General features: G+C 45.9%; 1 protein-coding gene across 12 annotated transcripts in view; it reads right to left on the bottom strand.

Moving 5' to 3' along the window:
• Window positions 1–20,545, bottom strand: part of LOC134927833 (NFX1-type zinc finger-containing protein 1-like) — a 585,162-nt gene that overhangs the window by 332,384 nt on the left and 232,233 nt on the right. For 11 of the 12 annotated variants that reach the window (XM_063922818.1, XM_063922822.1, XM_063922829.1 and 8 more), the window contains 2 exons: window positions 14,932–15,012; window positions 265–345 (listed from right to left, as the gene is read on the bottom strand). In XM_063922818.1, coding sequence (XP_063778888.1) covers window positions 265–345; window positions 14,932–15,012 — 162 coding nt within the window. The remainder of the gene's footprint in view (window positions 1–264; window positions 346–14,931; window positions 15,013–20,545) is intronic. The other variant, XM_063922828.1, reaches the window with a different exon arrangement.

Below are 20,545 nucleotides of genomic sequence, written 5' to 3'. Positions count from 1 at the left end.
TCAGGCAAATATTCAGGAAAAACAATATTCAAAAACAGTAAGGGCAGAAGTAGAAGTCAGACCAGTGATCTCTGAATGGTGTCTAAAGGCAAACAAAAAAGATTGTATGCAATATACAGCGTTCTGCTATCGCCAGAATGTCTGAAATTATCTGAACTGGTCTAAAAACAAACAAATAAACAAAAAAGTGTAAAACTGAGCGAAGGGTATTGATCAATGCATGAAACAATTTCTACAACAATTTTACTATTATTGTTCTCTCACCCTGTGTCTTTTTGAAGTCACTGCTGCCTCTGGAAGGATTATACCTGCTGCGTTCTCCACTTTGTCCTTGGCTGTAACCACCTGGAATGGACAATATTAAATTATGAGATTTGAGACTGTCACACCATCCAGCGACTGCTACATTTGTCCCGGTTTTCCAGATGCTTGAGAGGTATATCTCCTAAATCTGCCACCTGTGCTTGCAGTAGTAAAGTGATGTGGTGGTGACCAATGACGGGGGAGGGGGTCCTGGTTGTTGCATCTGGGTGGCTATGCCCACAGTGTGCAGCAGCAACAACACAAAGTCCTGAGTCCAAACTCTCAAAGGTTGGGAGACGTTCCAGTTACAAGGGGACAGAATAGCATATCAGACAGCGGGGTATATTTACTAAGCTCCCGATTTTGACCGAGATGGTGTTTTTTCTTCATAGTGTCATCTCGGGAATTTACTAAACTCAAATCACGGCAGTGATGAGGGCATTCGTATTTTTGTTGAAGTCAAAGAAAAAAATTACGAATGAATACACCATCGGTCAAATACGCCTGTTATTTGCTAGAACTCGGTAATTTACTAAAATTTGTATTTCACAAACACTGCCGGCAATAGCTAAACACTGCCGTGAATAAATACAAATCGTAAAAAAAAGCAGTTTTCAAATAGACCTGCTTTTTTTTACTGTGTTCTGATAGGCATGGACGGATCCGTGAGATCCGTGCATGTTTATCAGTGGTAAGGGGTGGGAAAGTGTTAAATGTAAGAAAAAAAAATGCGTGGGGTCCCCCCTCCTAAGCAAAACCAGCCTCGGGCTCTTTGAGCCGGTCCTGGTTGTCAAAATATGGGGGAAAAAATGACAGAGGTTCCCCCATATTTCATCAACCAGCACCGGGCTCTGCGCCTGGTCCTGGTGCAAAAAATACGGGGGACAAAAAGCGTAGGGGTCCCCCGTATTTTTTAAACCAGCACCAGGCTCCACTAGCCAGGAACATAATGCCACAGCCGGGGGACACTTTTATTGTGGTCCTGGGCGGCCCTGGCAATGGTGGGAACTTTGCGGTTGACCGAAAGTAACCTCACCGCTGACCGCAAAGTTCCCACTATTGGATACAATGGAGCGCATAGGCGCAACATTGTATCTCTGCCGTGTGCAGCCTCACTGACACTACAGGAGCGCAAAGCCAATCAGGAGAGTGCCACGACATGGCGCTCCCTGATTGGCTGAAGGGACCCTCTTTGACAGGAGTCAGGGGGGGGGGGGGGTCCTGGCAGTCGGGGAAAGAGGTCCCATGTGTAAACATGGGACCCCTTTCAGTGCATGGTCGGGTTTCCGGTTTGTTTTTTTGCCAAGTACGTGGATTATACAAAGAACAGAAGATACACTGGATTATGTGAGTATAATTTTTTTCACTGGTACCCCGAGGATTCTACATGGAGAAGAGGACCGAGCCTCGTGTGAACATAGGTATTATGTATGTATGGAGGTGTGCATGTATGTAATAAACTTTTACTGTCACGGTGTGTGTGTCCTGTTTTTTGTTGGGTATTTTTTTAGTAGTAGTACTACAGGTACCAGCGGGCCTGGTTTTCCACCGCATGCTGGTACTTGTGGTTATCCAAGTACCAGCTTGCGGGGGAGGCTAGCTGGGACTTGTAGTACTGCTACTAAAAACAATATTCTGATTTTTTACACTTGGCTATCAGCCCCCCATCCGCCGTCCTTGGATTGGGGGAACAGCCTCGGGCTTCATCCCTGGCCCTTGGATGGCTGGAGGGGGGGACCCCTTGATTTGAGGGGTTCCCACTCCTCCAGGGTACCCCGGCCAGGGGTGGCTAGTTGGGGATGTAATGCCAGGGCCGCCAGGACCACAATAAAAGTGTCCCCCGGCTGTGGCATTATGTACCTGGCTAGTGGAGCCCGGTGCTGGTTTAAAAAATACGGGGGACCCCTACGCTTTTTGTCCCCCGTATTTTTTGGACCAGGCGCAGAGCCCAGTGCTGGTTGATGAAATATGGGGGGACCCCTGTCATTTTTTCCCCCATATTTTGACAACCAGGACCGGCTCAAAGAGCCCGAGGCTGGTTTTGCTTAGGAGAGCGGATCCCACGCATTTTTCTTTACATTTTTAACACTTTATTTTTTTTTACGAAAGGTGCACAATGAAGCCCTGCACGGATCTCACAGATCCTGCCGAGATTCATTGTGTTAGTGTCGGCAGTGCTTTACTATTCACTCCCGTAAAACACTGCCAAAAAATACGAATGACATCGACATCGGAAAACACGAAAATGTAGACTACGACAGCATAGTAAATTAGTCGTAATAAATTCAAAAAGTTGCAATTTCACACATTCGATGTCATTCGTGTTTGAACTTTAACCTCATTCTGAAAATTAAGAATTTTAGTAAATATACCCCAGCTTATTTGTTTCTCCCAGAAACTGTTTCCCATTCCAGGAAAACAACATTCAAAAACCTCTGGTCTCCGAAAACATCTATAAAATAAACTGAATTATTTAATAGGGCCAGAATGTCCGAAATTATGCAAATATGTATTTTATAAATGAATAAATTAATTAATATTAAGTAATTGAAATTAGATCAATAAAACGAGTTTTATGGTAAGAACTTACCTTTGTTAAAACTCTTTCTGCGAGGTACACTGGGCTCAACAAGGATAGACATTGGGGTGTAGAGTAGGATCTTGATCCGAAGCACCAACAGGCTCAAAAGCTTTGACCTTCTTCCCAAGATGCATAGGGCCGCCTCCTATATCACCCCGCCTCCGTGCACAGGAGCTCAGTTTTGTTAACCAGCCCAATGCAGTAGCAAGTAAAAGAGATGACAACTGCCAGTTTCCACATACACCACACTCTCCCGACAGGAGAAGTGTCAGCGGCTAATGCCATACCAACCCAAAGAAGCTAAGTCCGTAGGGTGAGCGCCTTGTGGAGCCCAGTGTACCTCGCAGAAAGAATTTTAACAAAGGTAAGTTCTTACCATAAAACTCGTTTTCTGCTGCGGGGTACACTGGGCTCCACAAGGATAGACATTGGGGATGTCCTAAAGCAGTTCCTTATGGGAGGGGACGCACTGTAGCGGGCACAAGAACCCGGCATCCAAAGGAAGCATCCTGGGGAGCGGCGGTATCGAAAGGCATAGAACCTAATGAACGTGTTCACTGAGGACCACGTAGCCGCCATGCACAATTGTTCAAGGGTCGCACCACGGCGGGCCGCCCAAGAAGGTCCAACAGACCGAGTAGAATGGGCCTTAATGTGAGCAGGAGCTGACAGACCAGCCCTCACATAAGCATGTGCAATCACCATTCTAATCCATCTGGCCAAAGTCTGCTTGTGAGCAGGCCAGCCCCGTTTGTGAAATCCAAACAGAATAAAGAGAGAATCAGATTCCTAACAGAAGCAGTTCTCTTCACATAAATACGGAGAGCCCATACCACATCCAAAGACCGCTCTTTGGAAGACAAATCAGGAGAGACAAAGGCTGGAACCACAATATCCTGATTAAGGTGGAACGAAGAAACCACCTTAGGTAAATATCCGGGACGAGTCCTAAGAACCAACCGGTCACGGTGAAAAATCAGATATGGGGAACTACAAGACAAGGCACCCAGATCCTACACTCTTCTAGCAGAGGCAATAGCCAGCAAGAACACCACCTTAAAAGAAAGCCACTTAAGGTCAGCTGAACCAAGGGTTCAAATGGAGGCTCTTGCAACACCTCCAAAACCACTGACAAGTCCCAAAGAGCCACAGGCGGGACATAGGGAGGTTGGATACGCAACACACCCTGAGAAAAGTATGAACATCAGGTAAAGTCGCAATTTTTCTCTGAAACCACACCGACAAGGCAGAAATATGAACCTTGAGGGAGGCCAGACGCAGGCCTAACTCTAGAACTTGCTGCAGAAAAGCCAAAAGCTTGGCTGTACCAAACTTGAAAGCGTCATAATTGTTAGATGCGCACCAAACAAAGTAGGAATGCCAGACCCTATGGTAAATCCGAGCAGAAGCCGGTTTCCGGGCCCGCAACATAGTTTTAATGACCTCCTCAGAAAAACCCTTAGCCCTCAAGACGTAAGCTTCAAGAGCCACGCCGTCAAAGACAGCCGGGCTAGGTACGGCAGACACAGGGGTCCTGTACGAGGTCTGGGCATTGTGGAAGTAGAATTTGACGCTCTGACGATAGGCCCTGCAGGTCTGAGAACTAGTGCCGTCTGGGCCACGCTGGAGCTATGAGAAGCAGATTTCCTTTTTCTTGCTTGAACTTCCGAATTACCCTGGGCAGGAGTGACACCGTAGGGAACACGTACGGCAGCCGAAACCTCCACGGCACCGCTAGTGCATCCACGAATGCTGCTTGAGGATCCCTTGTCTTTGCTCCGAAGACCGGAACCTTGTGATTGTCTAGAGACGCCATCAGATCCACATCTGGAAGACCCAACTTTTCCACGAGGAGTTGAAATACTTCTGGATGGAGGCCCCACTCGCTGGCATGAACGTCCTGATGACTGAGAAAGTCCGCTTCCCAATTCATGACTCCCGGAATGAATATTGGCGATATTGCCGGTAGATGGCGTTCCGCCCAACGTAGAATCCGTGAGACTTTCTTCATTGCCAAACGGCTTCGAGTGCCGCCTTGATGATTTATGCAAGCCACTGTGGTGGCATTGTCCGACTGTACTTGAACAGGACTGTTCTGAATTAAATGCTGGGCCAGGTACAACGCATTGAAGACCGCCCGCAATTCCAGAATGTTGATCGAGAGGAGAGATTCCTCCTTGATCCACCAACCCTGAAGGGAGTGCTGCTCCAGCACTGCTCCCCAACCTCTTATACTGGCATCTGTCATCAACAGGACCCAGTTGGATATCCAGAAGGGACGGCCCCTGCACAATTGTTGGTCCTGGAGCCACCAGAGCAGCAAAAGACGAACCTCTGGAGTCAATGAGATCATGTGAGACCTGATCCGGTGAGGCAGGCCATCCCACTTGGCTAGAATTAGCCTCTGGAGAGGGCGAGAATGGAATTGAGCATACTCCACCATGTCGAATGCTGATACCATGAGGCCCAGCACCTGCATTGCCAAATGTATCAACACTTGCGGACGAGAAAGGAAGCAACGAATCCTGTCCTGAAGCTTCAGGACTTTCTCCTGAGACAAGAACAACCTCTGGTTGTGAGTGTCTAACAGCGCTCCCAGGTGCACCATGCTCTGAGCAGGGACCAGGGACGATTTCTTCCAGTTGATGAGCCACCCGTGGCCTTGTAGAAACTGGACCGTCATATACAGATGACGTAGGAGAAGATCTGGGGAATTTGCCAGGATTAACAAGTCATCCAGATACGGCAGTATCCTGACCCCTTGACGGCGGAGTACCACCGTCATCACCGCCATAACTTTGGTGAAGACTCGCGGAGCCGTTGTTAAACCAAAAGGTAATGCCCGAAACTGGTAATGGATGTTGCCAATAGCAAACCTCAGGTATTGTTTGATGTGACACTGCTATAGGAATATGCAGGTAAGTATCCTGTATGTCCAGGGAGACCATGTAGTCCCCAGGTTCCAAGGCCAGAACTATAGAGCGAAGGGTTTCCATACGGAACTTGGAAATCTTCACAAACCTGTTCAATGCCTTGAGGTTGAGAATGGGCCGGGAGGACCCATTCGGTTTCGGGACTAGAAACAGCGGAGAATAGTACCCCCAGCCCCTCTGAGCAAGGGGCACCTGTCCTACGACTCCTGTATCCAGAAGGGTCTGTACCACCAAGTGTAGAGTTTTTGCCTTTGTCTGGTCCAAAGGGACGTCTGGCAAAATCGATGAGGGGGTCGGTTTTTGAAGGCTATGGCGTAACCTCGAGTGACGAATTCCCGTACCCAGGCATCTGAAGTGGTCTTCAACCATAGAAGCCGGCCCCCCACCCTGAGATCCCCCAGGGGGAGGCCCGCCCCATCATGCGGCAGGCTTATCGGTCTTGGCAGCTGGCCGACGGGCAGCCCAGGCTCTTTTGGGCTTCGGCTTACCAGGTTTGGAAGTGCGGGCCTGCTTGTTGTACGCCTGACATTTTGCTTTACCTGAAGGACGAAAGGAAGTACCTTTAGCCTTCGACACAGAAGGACTGGTATTAGGCAGATAGGCAGTTTTGGCAGTAGCCAAATCAGCCACTATCTTATTTAAGTCCTCCCCAAACAGAATATCTCCCTTGAAAGGGAGTACCTCTAGGGTTTTTCTAGAGTCCAGATCCACAGACCAGGATCTCAGCCACAATATCCGGCGAGCCAGGACTGACGTAGTAGAGGCCTTGGCTGCTAGGATACCGGCATCAGAAGCCGCCTCTTTAATATATCGAGAAGCTATGACAATATATGACAAGCATTGTCTAGCATGGTCAGAGGAGATTTCAGCTTCTAACTTCAAGGCCCATGCTTTAATAGCCTCTGCAGCCCATGTAGCTGCACTAGTGGGCCTTTGTGCAGCACCCGTGAGGGTGTAAATCGCTTTCAGACAACCCTCCACACGTTTATCCGTAGGCTCTTTTAGAGACGTGACGGCAGTGACAGGTAGAGCTGAGGAAACCACCATCCTAGCCACATGTGAGTCCACTGGAGGAGGCGTTTCCCAATTCTTAGACAGCTCTGGCGCGAGGGGATAGCGAGCCAGCATCTTCTTTTGAGGCACAAACTTCGTACCTGGGTTTTCCCAGGGTTCCTGACGTATATCCACTAGGTGATCAGAGTGAGGTAAAACTTGTTTAACCACCTTCTGACGCTTGAACCTATCTTGTTTCTTAGGAGGGACGGATACCTCGGGATCATCCGTAATCTGCAGAATTAACTTAATAGCCTCCAAAAGATCAGGAACATCCACATGTGAACTACCCTCCCCATCAGCCGTATCTGAGTCAGAACCTGTGGGGTCAGTGTAAGTGCCGTCTTCATCTGACGAGGTGTCAGTGACAGCAGTGGATTGTGAGGAAACAAGCGCTAGCTTAGAGGTCCTCTTGGACTTAGGCGAGCGTTGGTCAGACTTTTTAGTAGTCAGGGACTGGTTCAACTTCTTTAATTGAGCAGATAAATCGTCCGCCCACGGCGGGTTAGCTGCAGGGACCACATACGGTTGTACCGGCATTGGGGGTCCCATAGGGGGTGTTAGTTTATGAACTAGCGTATACAGAAGCGTGGAAAAAGTGGCCCACGGTGGGTCAGTATGTGCCTCCGTTGCCACAGTCCCACTGGGGGGGTAAGGAGCCCCCAGAACCAGAACCCACAGCTGCTATATTCTCCTTATATGTGCCTGTGGCTTCAGCAACATCGGCAGTGTGTTCCGCCCCAGAACTGTTACCCTCAGAAGCAGACATGATATAACTTGAAGTATGAGGTAACACAGTACAATTATCAGCAGCACTATATCCCTAAACCCAAACCCCTGCGCAGTGTAGTCAGCAGTAGCAGAGATAAAGGAGAGATATGGTGACTAAATCACAGAGAAAAATACGTAATACAGTATATCTTTGTGAAAATCCTATATTAGATAACACCTGACGCACCAAGCCCCCTCAGGTTATGGAATATAGGAATAGCAAGTTGAGTGAAAGACACGAAATGGACACCACTCAGCTATCAAATGCACACACAGAAAGTCACAGTTTGTACAATGCAGAGGTTATTACTGACAATAATACTGCACTGGACTAGCTTACACAACTAAATAACAGTTACAGAACTGGATGTATATCACAGGGTAATTGTACTATAAAACCCTGACTAAACGCACTCTTTCTTAACTATCACTGTCTAAAAAGGCAGGTAGAATACTTAGGTGTCATGTAAAGGCACAGCGCTGACAACCAGGCGGCTTTACATAGGAGGATTTGCCCAAGCATTCCCAGGAACAGTGAACTGAGGAATAATGGCGTCGCAGACACTGACAGGGAGTGAGGAAAAGACAGAAATGCAGCTCCAGGGTGGGAACACTTGCTGGAAATGGCGCCCTGGGGCTGGGGGAGGGGCTTCAGGTCTAAGCCTTATCCCCTCTGCTGGCAAAACCACCGGGTACTGTGGGCGATATAAAAACCGGTTTAGAGAGAAAACCTGACCTGCGCCCATGCCCTGGTGATCTAGTGGGATCGCCTGTACTGCCACAGTGTCCACCACCAGCGCGCATGGCCCGCCTCCCACTGACCACGTCGGATCGCGATAAAGACCGGGTCCCGCAAGCGGGACCCACTTACCACCTCCCGAAGCGCAGCCACGCGATCCTGGAGAGCCCCAGCCATGTGTGTCTAACGTGAAGAAAACCGGAGCCTCCGCTGTAGGTACCCGGCAACCAGGGCTCGGGAGTGTACAGCACCACTGGGGGAGAGATGGAGCTGCAGCATGCAATGTCTACTGACATCCAACACAATCTGTGCCTCTGCTGCAGCCCTTATAGTCTTCTTTTTTCCTCAGAAAAAGCTTTTATAGAGCTGCTGTGAGCAGCTCTTCCTTTTACATGCTTGCACTGCAAGCAACAACTACAAACTGAGCTCCTGTGCACGGAGGCGGGGTGATATAGGAGGCGGCGCTATGCATCTTGGGAAGAAGGTCAAAGCTTTTGAGCCTGTTGGTGCTTCGGATCAAGATCCTACTCTACACCCCAATGACTATCCTTGTGGAGACCAGTGTACCCTGCAGCAGAAAATAAGATTTTACTTACCGGTAAATCTATTTCTCGTAGTCCGTAGTGGATGCTGGGGACTCCGTAAGGACCATGGGGAATAGACGGGCTCCGCAGGAAACATGGGCACTTCAAGAAAGAATCTAGATTCTGGTGTGCTCTGGCTCCTCCCTCTATGTCCCTCCTCCAGACCCCAGTTAGAGAAACTGTGCCCGGAAGAGCTGACAGTACAAGGAAAGGATTTTGGGAATCCATGGTAAGACTCAAACCAGCCACACCAATCACACCGTATAATTTGTGATAACTTTACCCAGTTAACAGTATGAACAATCACAGAGCATCAGATAAACTCTGATGCAACTATAACATAACCCTTATTTAAGCAATAACTATATACAAGCATTGCAGAAGAAGTCCGCACTTGGGACGGGCGCCCAGCATCCACTACGGACTACGAGAAATAGATTTACCGGTAAGTAAAATCTTATTTTCTCTAACGTCCTAGTGGATGCTGGGGACTCCGTAAGGACCATGGGGATTATACCAAAGCTCCCAAACGGGCGGGAGAGTGCGGATGACTCTGCAGCACCGAATGAGTAAACACAAGGTCCTCCTCAGCCAGGGTATCAAACTTGTAGAACTTTGCAAAGGTGTTTGAACCTGACCAAGTAGCCGCTCGGCAAAGCTGTAATGCCGAGACCCCTCGGGCAGCCGCCCAAGAAGAGCCCACCTTCCTTGTGGAATGGGCCTTAACTGATTTAGGCAGTGGCAACCCAGCCGCAGAATGAGCCTGCTGAATCGTGTTACAGATCCAGCGAGCAATAGTTTGCTTTGAAGCAGGCGCCCCAAGCTTGTTGGAAGCATACAGGATAAACAAAGATTCTGTTTTCCTGACCTTAGCCGTTCTGGCTACATAAACCTTCAAAGCCCCAACTACATCCAGTGACTCGGAATCCTCCAAGTTAGTAGTAGCCACAGGCACCACAATAGTTTGGTTTATATGAAAGGATGAAACCACTTTCGGCAGAAATTGTGGGCGGGTCCGCAATTCTGCTCTATCCGCATGGAAAATCAGATAAGGGCTTTTATGTGACAAAGCCGCCAATTCTGACACACGCCTAGCCGAAGCCAAGGCTAATATCATGACCACCCTCCACGTGAGATATTTCAACTCCACCGTTTTGAGTGGTTCAAACCAGTGTGATTTCAGGAAACTCAACACCACGTTAAGATCCCAAGGTGCCACAGGAGGCACAAAAGGGGCTGAATATGCAGCACTCCCTTTACAAACGTCTGAACTTCAGGCAGAGAAGCCAGTTCTTTTTGAAAGAAAATGGATAAGGCCGAAATCTGAACCTTAATGGAACCCAATTTAAGGCCCAAAGTCACTCCCGACTGTAGGAAGTGAAGGAAAAGGCCCAGCTGGAATTCCTCCGTAGGGCATTCCTGGCCTCACACCAAGCCACATATTTTCGCCATATACGGTGATAATGTTGAGCCGTCACATCCTTCCTAGCCTCTATCAGCGTAGGAATGACCTCATCTGGAATGCCTTTTTCTGCTAGGATCCGGCGTTCAACCGCCATGCCGTCAAACGCAGCCGCGGTAAGTCTTGGAACAGACAGGGCCCCTGTTGCACAAGTCCTGTCCTAAAGGCAGAGGCCACGGGTCCTCTGTGAGCATTTCTTGCAGATCTGGATACCAAGTCCTTCTTGGCCAATCCGGAACAATGAGTATTGTTCTCACTCCTCTCTTCCTTATGATTCTCAGCACCTTGGGTATGAGAGGAAGAGGAGGAAATACATAGACCGACGGGAACACCCACGGTGTCACCAGTGCGTCCACAGCTATCGCCTGAGGGTCTCTTGACCTGGCGCAATATCTCTGCAGCTTTTTGTTGAGGCGGGATGCCATCATGTCCACCTGTGGCAGTTCCCACCGACTTGCAATCTGCGTGAAGACTTCTTGATGAAGTCCCCACTCCCCCGGGTGGAGGTCGTGCCTGCTGAGGAAGTCTGCTTCCCAGTTGTCCACTCCCGGAATGAACACTGCTGACAGTGCGCTTACGTGATTCTCCGCCCAGCGAAGAATTCTGGTGGCTTCTACCATCGCCACCCTGCTCCTTGTGCCGCCTTGGCGGTTTATATGAGCCACTGCGGTGATGTTATCTGACTGAATCAGAACCGGTTGGTCGCGAAGCAGGGACTCCGCTTGACGTAGGGCGTTGTATATGGCCCTTAGTTCCAGGATGTTGATGTGAAGGCAAGTTTCCTGACTTGACCACAGCCCTTGGAAATTTCTTCCCTGTGTGACTGCCCCCCACCCTCGGAGGCTTGCATCCGTGGTCACCAGGACCCCGTCCTGAATGCCGAATCTGCGACCTTCGAGAAGGTGAGCACTCTGCAGCCACCACAGGAGAGACACCCTGGCCCTGGGGGATAGGGTGATTAACCGACGCATCTGAAGATGTGATCCTGACCACTTGTCCAGTAAGTCCCATTGGAAGGTCCTCGCATGGAACCTGCTGAAGGGAATGGCCTCGTATGATGCCACCATCCTTCCCAGGACTCGAGTGCAGTGATGCACTGACACCTGTTTTGGTTTTAATAGATTCCTGACCAGAGTCACGAGCTCCTGAGCTCTCTCTATTGGGAGAGACCCTTTTCTGGTCTGTGTCTAGGATCATGCCTAGGAGAGGCAGATGAGCTGTAGGAACCAACTGTGACTTTGGAATATATAGAATCCAGCCGTGTTGCCGTTACACTTCCAGAGAAAGTGATACGCTGTTCAGCAACTGCTCTCTTGATCTCGCTTTTATGAGGAGATCGTCCAAGTACGTGATAATAGCGACACCTTGCTTCCGCAGGAGCACCATCATTTCCGCCATTACCTTGGTGAATATTCTCGGGGCCGTGGAGAGACCAAACGGCAACGTCTGAAATTGGTAATGACAATCCCGTACCGCAATTCTGAGGTACGCCTGATGAGGTGGATAAATGGGGACATGAAGGTATGCATCCTTTATGTCCAGAGTCACCATAAAAACTCCCCCTTTCAGGCTTGCAATGACCGCTCTTAGCGATTCCATCTTGAACTTGAACCTTTTCAGGTATATGTTCAGGGATTTTAAATTCAATATGGGTCTGACCGAACCGTCTGGTTTTGGGACTACAACATGGTCGAATAATAACCCCCTCCTTGTTGAAGGAGGGGAACCTTGACCACCACCTGTTGAAGATACAATTTGTGAATTGCAGTTAACACTGTTTTCCTCTCGTGGGGGGAAGCCGGCAGGGCCGTCGGTGAGGGGGCATCTCCTCAAAGTCCAGCTTGTATCCCTGAGACACAATATCTATTGTCCAGGGATCTAACAGGGAGAGAACCCCCTTGTGGCTGAACTTACGAAGGCGTGCCCCCACCGGGCCTAGCTCCGCCTGTGGAGCCCCAGCGACATGCGGTGGATTTTGTAGAGGCCGGGGAGGACTTCTGTTCCTGGGAACTAGCTGTGTTGTGCAGCTTCTTTCCTCTGCCCCCGCCTCTGGCAAGAAAGAACGCACCTCGGACTTTCTTGTTTCTTTGTTCGAAAGGCTGCATTTGATAATGTCGTGCTTTCCTAGGCTGTGCAGGAATATAAGGCAAAATATCAGAATTACCAGCTATAGCTGTGGAGACCAGGTCCGAGAACCCTTTTCCACACAATCCTCAGCCTTCCATATGCCTCTTAAGTCGGCATCATCTGTCCATTGCATATTCTACAGGACACGTCAAGCTGAAATCGACATAGCTTTGAGTCTAGGACCCAGTAGACTCATGTCTCTTTGGGCATGTTTTATATATATATATATCTCTTAAGACAGCATCTTTAATATATATATCTCTATATATACATATATATATACAGAAGAAATGAAGGTGGCACTCACGCAGGTTTTTGCAAAAGTAGAAGTGGTCAGTTTTAATATACCGACATGTTTCGGGGACTCGCCCCGTCCTCAGGGCATTAATGCCCTGAGGACGGGGCGAGTCCCCGAAACATGTCGGTATATTAAAACTGACCACTTCTACTTTTGCAAAAACCTGCGTGAGTGCCACCTTCATTTCTTCTGTATCTATATGAGGTAACCCCTCTGGGATGGCACCGCAGTAACTATACCCTGTTAGAAGAGTGCCGGGATTGTCTGTTCATATACATATATATATATATATATATACATACATACTAGGGTATCAATCCCTGCTGATAAGGTACCTGTCCACGCTGCCACAGCGCTATAAACCCATGCCGACACAATCGCCGGTCTGAGTAGTGTACCAGAATGTGCACGCTATCTGCAGGATCCCTGAGAATAGCTGTTACGTCAGGGCTACCTTTGGGCAAAAGTGACACCCTAGGGGAAGATTCCCATCGTATCCTGGCCCTAGTGGGGAAAGGATACTCCCTGAGAATTCTTTGTGGGAAACTGCAGTCTCGTGTCTGGAGATTCCCACTCTTTTTCATCATGAGAGGAGGGAAATTTACCTCAGCTTTCTTCCCCTTAAACATGTGTACCCTTGTGTCAGGGACAGATGAGTCATCAGTGATATGCAAATCATCTTTTATTACAATAATCATATATTGAATACTTTTCTGCCATTTTGGCTGTAACTTTGCATTATCGTAGTCGACACTGGAGTCAGACTCCGTGTCGATATCAGTGTCTATTATTTTGGATAGTGATCATTGAGAGACTCTGAAGGTCTCTGCGACATAGGGACAGACATGGGTAGATTCCCTGTCTGTTCTCTAATCTTTTGTTCACCTTAGCACTTAATCACACATATTCAAACAGGTGTCGGCATTGTCGACGGAGACACCCTCTCACACACATATTTGCTCCATCTCCTCCTTAGGGGAGCCTTTTACCTCAGACATGTCGACACACACATACCGACACACCACACACTCAGGGAATGCTCATCTGAAGACAATTCCCCCATAAGGCCCTTTGGAGTGACAGAGAGAGAGTATGCCAGCACACACCCCAACGCTGTTAACCCAGGAATAACACAGTAACTTAATGTTAACCCAGTAGCTGCTGTTTATATTGATTTTTGCGCCTAATTATGTGCCCCCCCCTCTCTTTTTACCCTCTTCTACCGTGTAACTGCAGGGGAGAGGCTGGGGAGCATCCTCTCAGCGGTACTGTGGAGAAAAAAACATTGCGCTGGTGAGTGCTGAGGAAGAAGCCCCGCCCCCTCGACGGCGGGCTTCTGTCTCGCTTTCATGTACAATTTTTGGCGGGGGCTCATACATATATACAGTGCCCAACTGTATATATGCAAACTTTTGCCAAAGAGGTCTCTAATTGCTGCCCAGGGCCCCCCCCCCCCCCCTGCGCCCTGCACCCTTACAGTGACCGGAGTATGTAGGTGTTGTGTGGGAGCAATGGCGCACAGCTGCAGTGCTGTGCGCTACCTCAGTGAAGACTGGAGTCTTCTGCCGCCGATTTCGAAGTCTTCTTGCTTCTTTCACCCGGCTTCTGTCTTCCGGCTCTGCGAGGGGGACGGTGGCGCGGCTCCGGGATCGGATGACAAAGGGTGAGATCCTGTGTACGATCCCTCTGGAGCTAATGGTGTCCAGTAGCCTAAGAAGCAGGACCTATCTGCAGAGAGTAGGGCTGCTTCTCTCCCCTCAGTCCCACGATGCAGGGAGTCTGTTGCCAGCAGAGCTCCCTGAAAATAAAAAAACCTAACAAAATACTTTCTTATAGCAAGCTCAGGAGAGCTCACTAAATAGCAAACAGCTCGTCCGGGCAGAGATTCAAACTGGGGTCTGGAGGAGGGACATAGAGGGAGGAGCCAGAGCACACCAGAATCTAGATTCTTTCTTGAAGTGCCCATGTCTCCTGCGGAGCCCGTCTATTCCCCATGGTCCTTACGGAGTCCCCAGCATCCACTAGGACGTTAGAGAAATCAACAATTAACCTTACCATTTCACTATTGGGGTTCTCTTACCATGAGGCTTTTTGGAGTCATTGCTACCAGAAGGATTTTGCCTTTTCTGATCACCACTTTGGTTGTCCCTCTTGTTACTTCCTGCAATGGGAAGCAAGTTCTTTTAGGGGATGTACTAAAAGGATGATCACAGAAAGGGATGATTGGGATGATTACATGCAGTTCACCTCCAAGACACTAGATGTCAGAATTTTTTACTTAATTTAAAGATTAACAAACAAAAAAAACATCATATAACATCAAATTTTATGAAAGTCAGGCCCAAAAAGTGACTTATAATATATTTATAATTTGCAGTAAAAAGTACATTATCCCACATTTATTATATAGTATAATATATGTACACATACCATTGCATAAGGTGTTAAAGTACACCTAATTTCTGTTTTATAAACTGTATAAAAATCGATTAAAATTTACATTGGATGACCGCGTTATAATCACATTTCCGTATACCTGGGACTGTTTTCTATGCGTTTCCAGTGGGATGATGGCTATATCTTTTTTATTTATGTGGGATGATCACGTTTTTAGCGCAGATATACATACCTGGGACTGTTTTCTATGCGTTTCCAGTGGGATGATGGCTATATCTTTTTTATTTAGGTGGGATGATCACGTTTTTAGCGCAGATATACATACCTGGGACTGTTTTCTATGCGTTTCCAGTGGGATGATGGCTATATCTTTTTTATTTATGTGGGATCACGTTTTTAGCGCAAATATACATACCTGGGACTGTTTTCTATGCGTTTCCAGTGGGATGATGGCTATATCTTTTTTATTTATGTGGGATGATCACGTTTTTAGCGCAGATATACATACCTGGGACTGTTTTCTATGCGTTTCCAGTGGGATGATGGCTATATCTTTTTTATTTATGTGGGATGATCACGTTTTTAGCACAGATATACATACCTGGGACAGTTTTGTATGCGTTTCCAGTGGGATGATGGTTATATCTTTTTTATTTATGTGGGATGATCACGTTTTTAGCGCAGATATACATACCTGGGACAGTTTTCTATGCGTTTCCAGTGGGATGATGGCTATATCTTTTTTATTTATGTGGGATGATCACGTTTTTAGCGCAAATTTACATACCTGGGATTGTTTTCTATGCGTTTCCAGTGGGATGATGGCTATATCTTTTTGATTTACGTGGGATGATCACGTTTTTAGAGCAAATATACATACCTGGGACTGTTTTCTATGCGTTTCCAGTGGGATGATGGCTATATCTTTTTTATTTATGTGGGATGATCACGTTTTTAGCGCAAATATACATACCTGGGACTGTTTTCTATGCGTTTCCAGTGGGATTATGGCTATATCTTTTTGATTTACGTGGGATGATCAAGTTTTTAGCGCAAGTATACATACCTGGGACTGTTTTCTATGCGTTTCCAGTGGGATTATGGCTATATCTTTTTGATTTACGTGGGATGATCACGTTTTTAGCGCAGATATACATACCTGGGACTGTTTTCTATGCGTTTCCAGTGGGATGATGGCTATATCTTTTTGATTTATGTGCGATAATCACATTTTTAGCGCAAATATACATACCTGGGACTGTTTTCTATGCGTTTCCAGTAGGATGATGGCTATATCTTTTTGATTTACGTGGGATGATCACGTTTTTAGCGCAGATATACATACCTGGGACTGTTTTCTATGCGTTTCCAGTGGGATGATGGCTATATCTTTTTGATTTATGTGGGATGATCACGTTTTTAGCGCAAATATACATACCTGGGACTGTTTTCTATGCGTTTCCAGTGGGATTATGGCTTAATCTTTTTTATTTATGTGGGATGATCACGTCTTTAGCGCAGATATACATACCTGTGACTGTTTTCTATGCGTTTCCAGTGGGATTATGGCTTAATCTTTTTTATTTACGTGGGATGATCACGTTTTTAGCGTAGATATACATACCTGGGACTGTTTTCTATGCGTTTAAGTGGGATGATGGCTATATCTTTTTGATTTACGTGGGATGATCACGTTTTTAGAGCAAATATACATACCTGGGACTGTTTTCTATGCGTTTCCAGTGGGATGATGGCTATATCTTTTTTATTTATGTGGGATGATCACGTTTTTAGCGCAAATATACATACCTGGGACTGTTTTCTATGCGTTTCCAGTGGGATTATGGCTATATCTTTTTGATTTACGTGGGATGATCACATTTTTAGCGCAGATATACATACCTGGGACTGTTTTCTATGCGTTTCAAGTGGGATGATGGCTATATCTTTTTGATTTATGTGGGATGATCACATTTTTAGCGCAAATATACATACCTGGGACTGTTTTCTATGCGTTTCCAGTGGGATGATGGCTATATCTTTTTGATTTACGTGGGATGATCACGTTTTTAGCGCAGATATACATACCTGTCACTGTTTTCTATGCGTTTCCAGTGGGATTATGGCTTAATCTTTTTTATTTACGTGGGATGATCACGTTTTTAGCGCAGATATACTTACCTGGGACAGTTTTCTATGCGTTCCCAGTGGGATGATGGCTATATCTTTTTGATTTACGTGGGATGATCACGTTTTTAGAGCAAATATACATACCTGGGACTGTTTTCTATGCGTTTCCAGTGGGATGATGGCTATATCTTTTTGATTTACGTGGGATGATCACGTTTTTAGCGCAAATATACATACCTGGGACTGTTTTCTATGCGTTTCCAGTGGGATGATGGCTATATCTTTTTGATTTACGTGGGATGATCACGTTTTTAGAGCAAATATACATACCTGGGACTGTTTTCTATGCGTTTCCAGTGGGATGATGGCTATATCTTTTTTATTTATGTGGGATGATCACGTTTTTAGCGCAAATATACATACCTGGGACTGTTTTCTATGCGTTTCCAGTGGGATTATGGCTATATCTTTTTGATTTACGTGGGATGATCACGTTTTTAGCGCAAATATGCATACCTGGGACTGTTTTCTATGCGTTTCCAGTGGGATTATGGCTTAATCTTTTTTATTTACGTGGGATGATCACGTTTTTAGCTTAGATATACTTACCTGGGACAGTTTTCTATGCGTTTCCAGTGGGATGATGGCTATATCTTTTTTATTTATGTGGGATGATCACGTTTTTAGCGCAAATTTACATACCTGGGACAGTTTTCAATGCATTTCCAGTGGGATGATGGCTATATCTTTTTTATTTATGTGGGATGATCACGTTTTTACCGCAAATTTACATACCTGGGACTGTTTTCTATGCGTTTCCAGTGGGATGATGGCTATATCTTTTTGATTTACGTGGGATGATCAAGTTTTTAGAGCAAATATACATACCTGGGACTGTTTTCTATGCGTTTCCAGTGGGATTATGGCTATATCTTTTTGATTTACGTGGGATGATCACGTTTTTAGCGCAGATATACATACCTGGGACTGTTTTGTATGCGTTTCCAGTGGGATGATGGCTATATCTTTTTGATGTATGTGGGATGATCACATTTTTAGCGCAAATATACATACCTGGGACTGTTTTCTATGCGTTTCCAGTGGGATGATGGCTATTTCTTTTTGATTTACGTGGGATTATCACGTTTTTAGCGCAAATATACATACCTGGGACTGTTTTCTATGCGTTTCCAGTGGGATGATGGGTATATCTTTTTGATTTATGTGGGATGATCACGTTTTTAGCGCAAATATACATACCTGGGACAGTTTTCTATGTGTTTCCAGTGGGATGATGGCTATATCTTTTTTATTTATGTGGGATGATCACGTTTTTAGCGCAAATTTACATACCTGGGACTGTTTTCTATGCGTTTCCAGTGGGATGATGGCTATATCTTTTTTATTTACGTGGGATGATCACGTTTTTAGAGCAAATATACATACCTGGGACTGTTTTCTATGCGTTTCCAGTGGGAAGATGGTTATATCTTTTTTATTTATGTGGGATGATCACGTTTTTAGCGCAGATATACTTACCTGGGACTGTTTTCTATGCGTTTCCAGTGGGATGATGGCTATATCTTTTTTATTTACGTGGGATGATCAAGTTTTTAGCGCAGATATACATACCTGGGACTGTTTTCTATGCGTTTCCAGTGGGATTATGGCTATATCTTTTTGATTTACGTGGGATGATCACGTTTTTAGCGCAGATATACATACCTGGGACTGTTTTCTATGCGTTTCCAGTGGGAAGATGGCTATATCTTTTTTATTTACGTGGGATGATCACGTTTTTAGCGCAGATATACTTACCTGGGACAGTTTTCTATGCGTTTCCAGTAGGATAATGGCTATATCTTTTTGATTTATGTAGGATGATCACATTTTTAGCGCAAATATACATACCTGGGACTGTTTTCTATGCGTTTCCAGTGGGATGATGGCTATATCTTTTTGATTTATGTGGGATGATCACGTTTTTAGTGCAAATATATATACCTGGGACTGTTTTCTATGCGTTTCCAGTTGGATGATGGCTATATCTTTTTGATTTACGTGGGATGATCACGTTTTTAGCGCAGATATACATACCTGGGACAGTTTTCGATGCGTTTCCAGTGGGAAGATGGCTATATCTTTTTTATTTACGTGGGATGATCACGTTTTTAGCGCAGATATACTTACCTGGGACTGTTTTCTATGCGTTTCCAGAGGGATGATGGGTATATCTTTTTTATTTATGTGGGATGATCACGTTTTTAGCGCAGATATACATACCTGGGACAGTTTTCTATGCGTTTCCAGTGGGATGATGGCTATATCTTTTTTATTTATGTGGGATGATCACGTTTTTAGCGCAAATTTACATACCTGGGACTGTTTTCTATGCGTTTCCAGTGGGATGATGGCTATATCTTTTTGATTTACGTGGGATGATCACGTTTTTAGAGCAAATATACATACCTGGGACTGTTTTCTATGCGTTTCCAGTGGGATGATGGCTATATCTTTTTTATTTATGTGGGATGATCACGTTTTTAGCGCAAATATACATACCTGGGACTGTTTTCTATGCGTTTCCAGTGGGTTTATGGCTTAATCTTTTTTATTTACGTGGGATGATCACGTTTTTAGCTTAGATATACTTACCTGGGACAGTTTTCTATGCGTTTCCAGTGGGATGATGGCTATATCTTTTTTATTTATGTGGGATGATCACGTTTTTAGCGCAAATTTACATACCTGGGACAGTTTTCAATGCATTTCCAGTGGGATGATGGCTATATCTTTTTTATTTATGTGGGATGATCACGTTTTTACCGCAAATTTACATACCTGGGACTGTTTTCTATGCGTATCCAGTGGGATGATGGCTATATCTTTTTGATTTACGTGGGATGATCAAGTTTTTAGAGCAAATATACATACCTGGGACTGTTTTCTATGCGTTTCCAGTGGGATTATGGCTATATCTTTTTGATTTACGTGGGATGATCACGTTTTTAGCGCAGATATACATACCTGGGACTGTTTTGTATGCGTTTCCAGTGGGATGATGGCTATATCTTTTTGATGTATGTGGGATGATCACATTTTTAGCGCAAATATACATACCTGGGACTGTTTTCTATGCGTTTCCAGTGGGATGATGGGTATATCTT

The sequence above is a fragment of the Pseudophryne corroboree genome, chromosome 5 (genome assembly GCF_028390025.1).
Source record: "Pseudophryne corroboree isolate aPseCor3 chromosome 5, aPseCor3.hap2, whole genome shotgun sequence".
Lineage (NCBI taxonomy): Eukaryota > Metazoa > Chordata > Amphibia > Anura > Myobatrachidae > Pseudophryne > Pseudophryne corroboree.
This window is presented reverse-complemented; position numbering and strand designations above follow the sequence as displayed.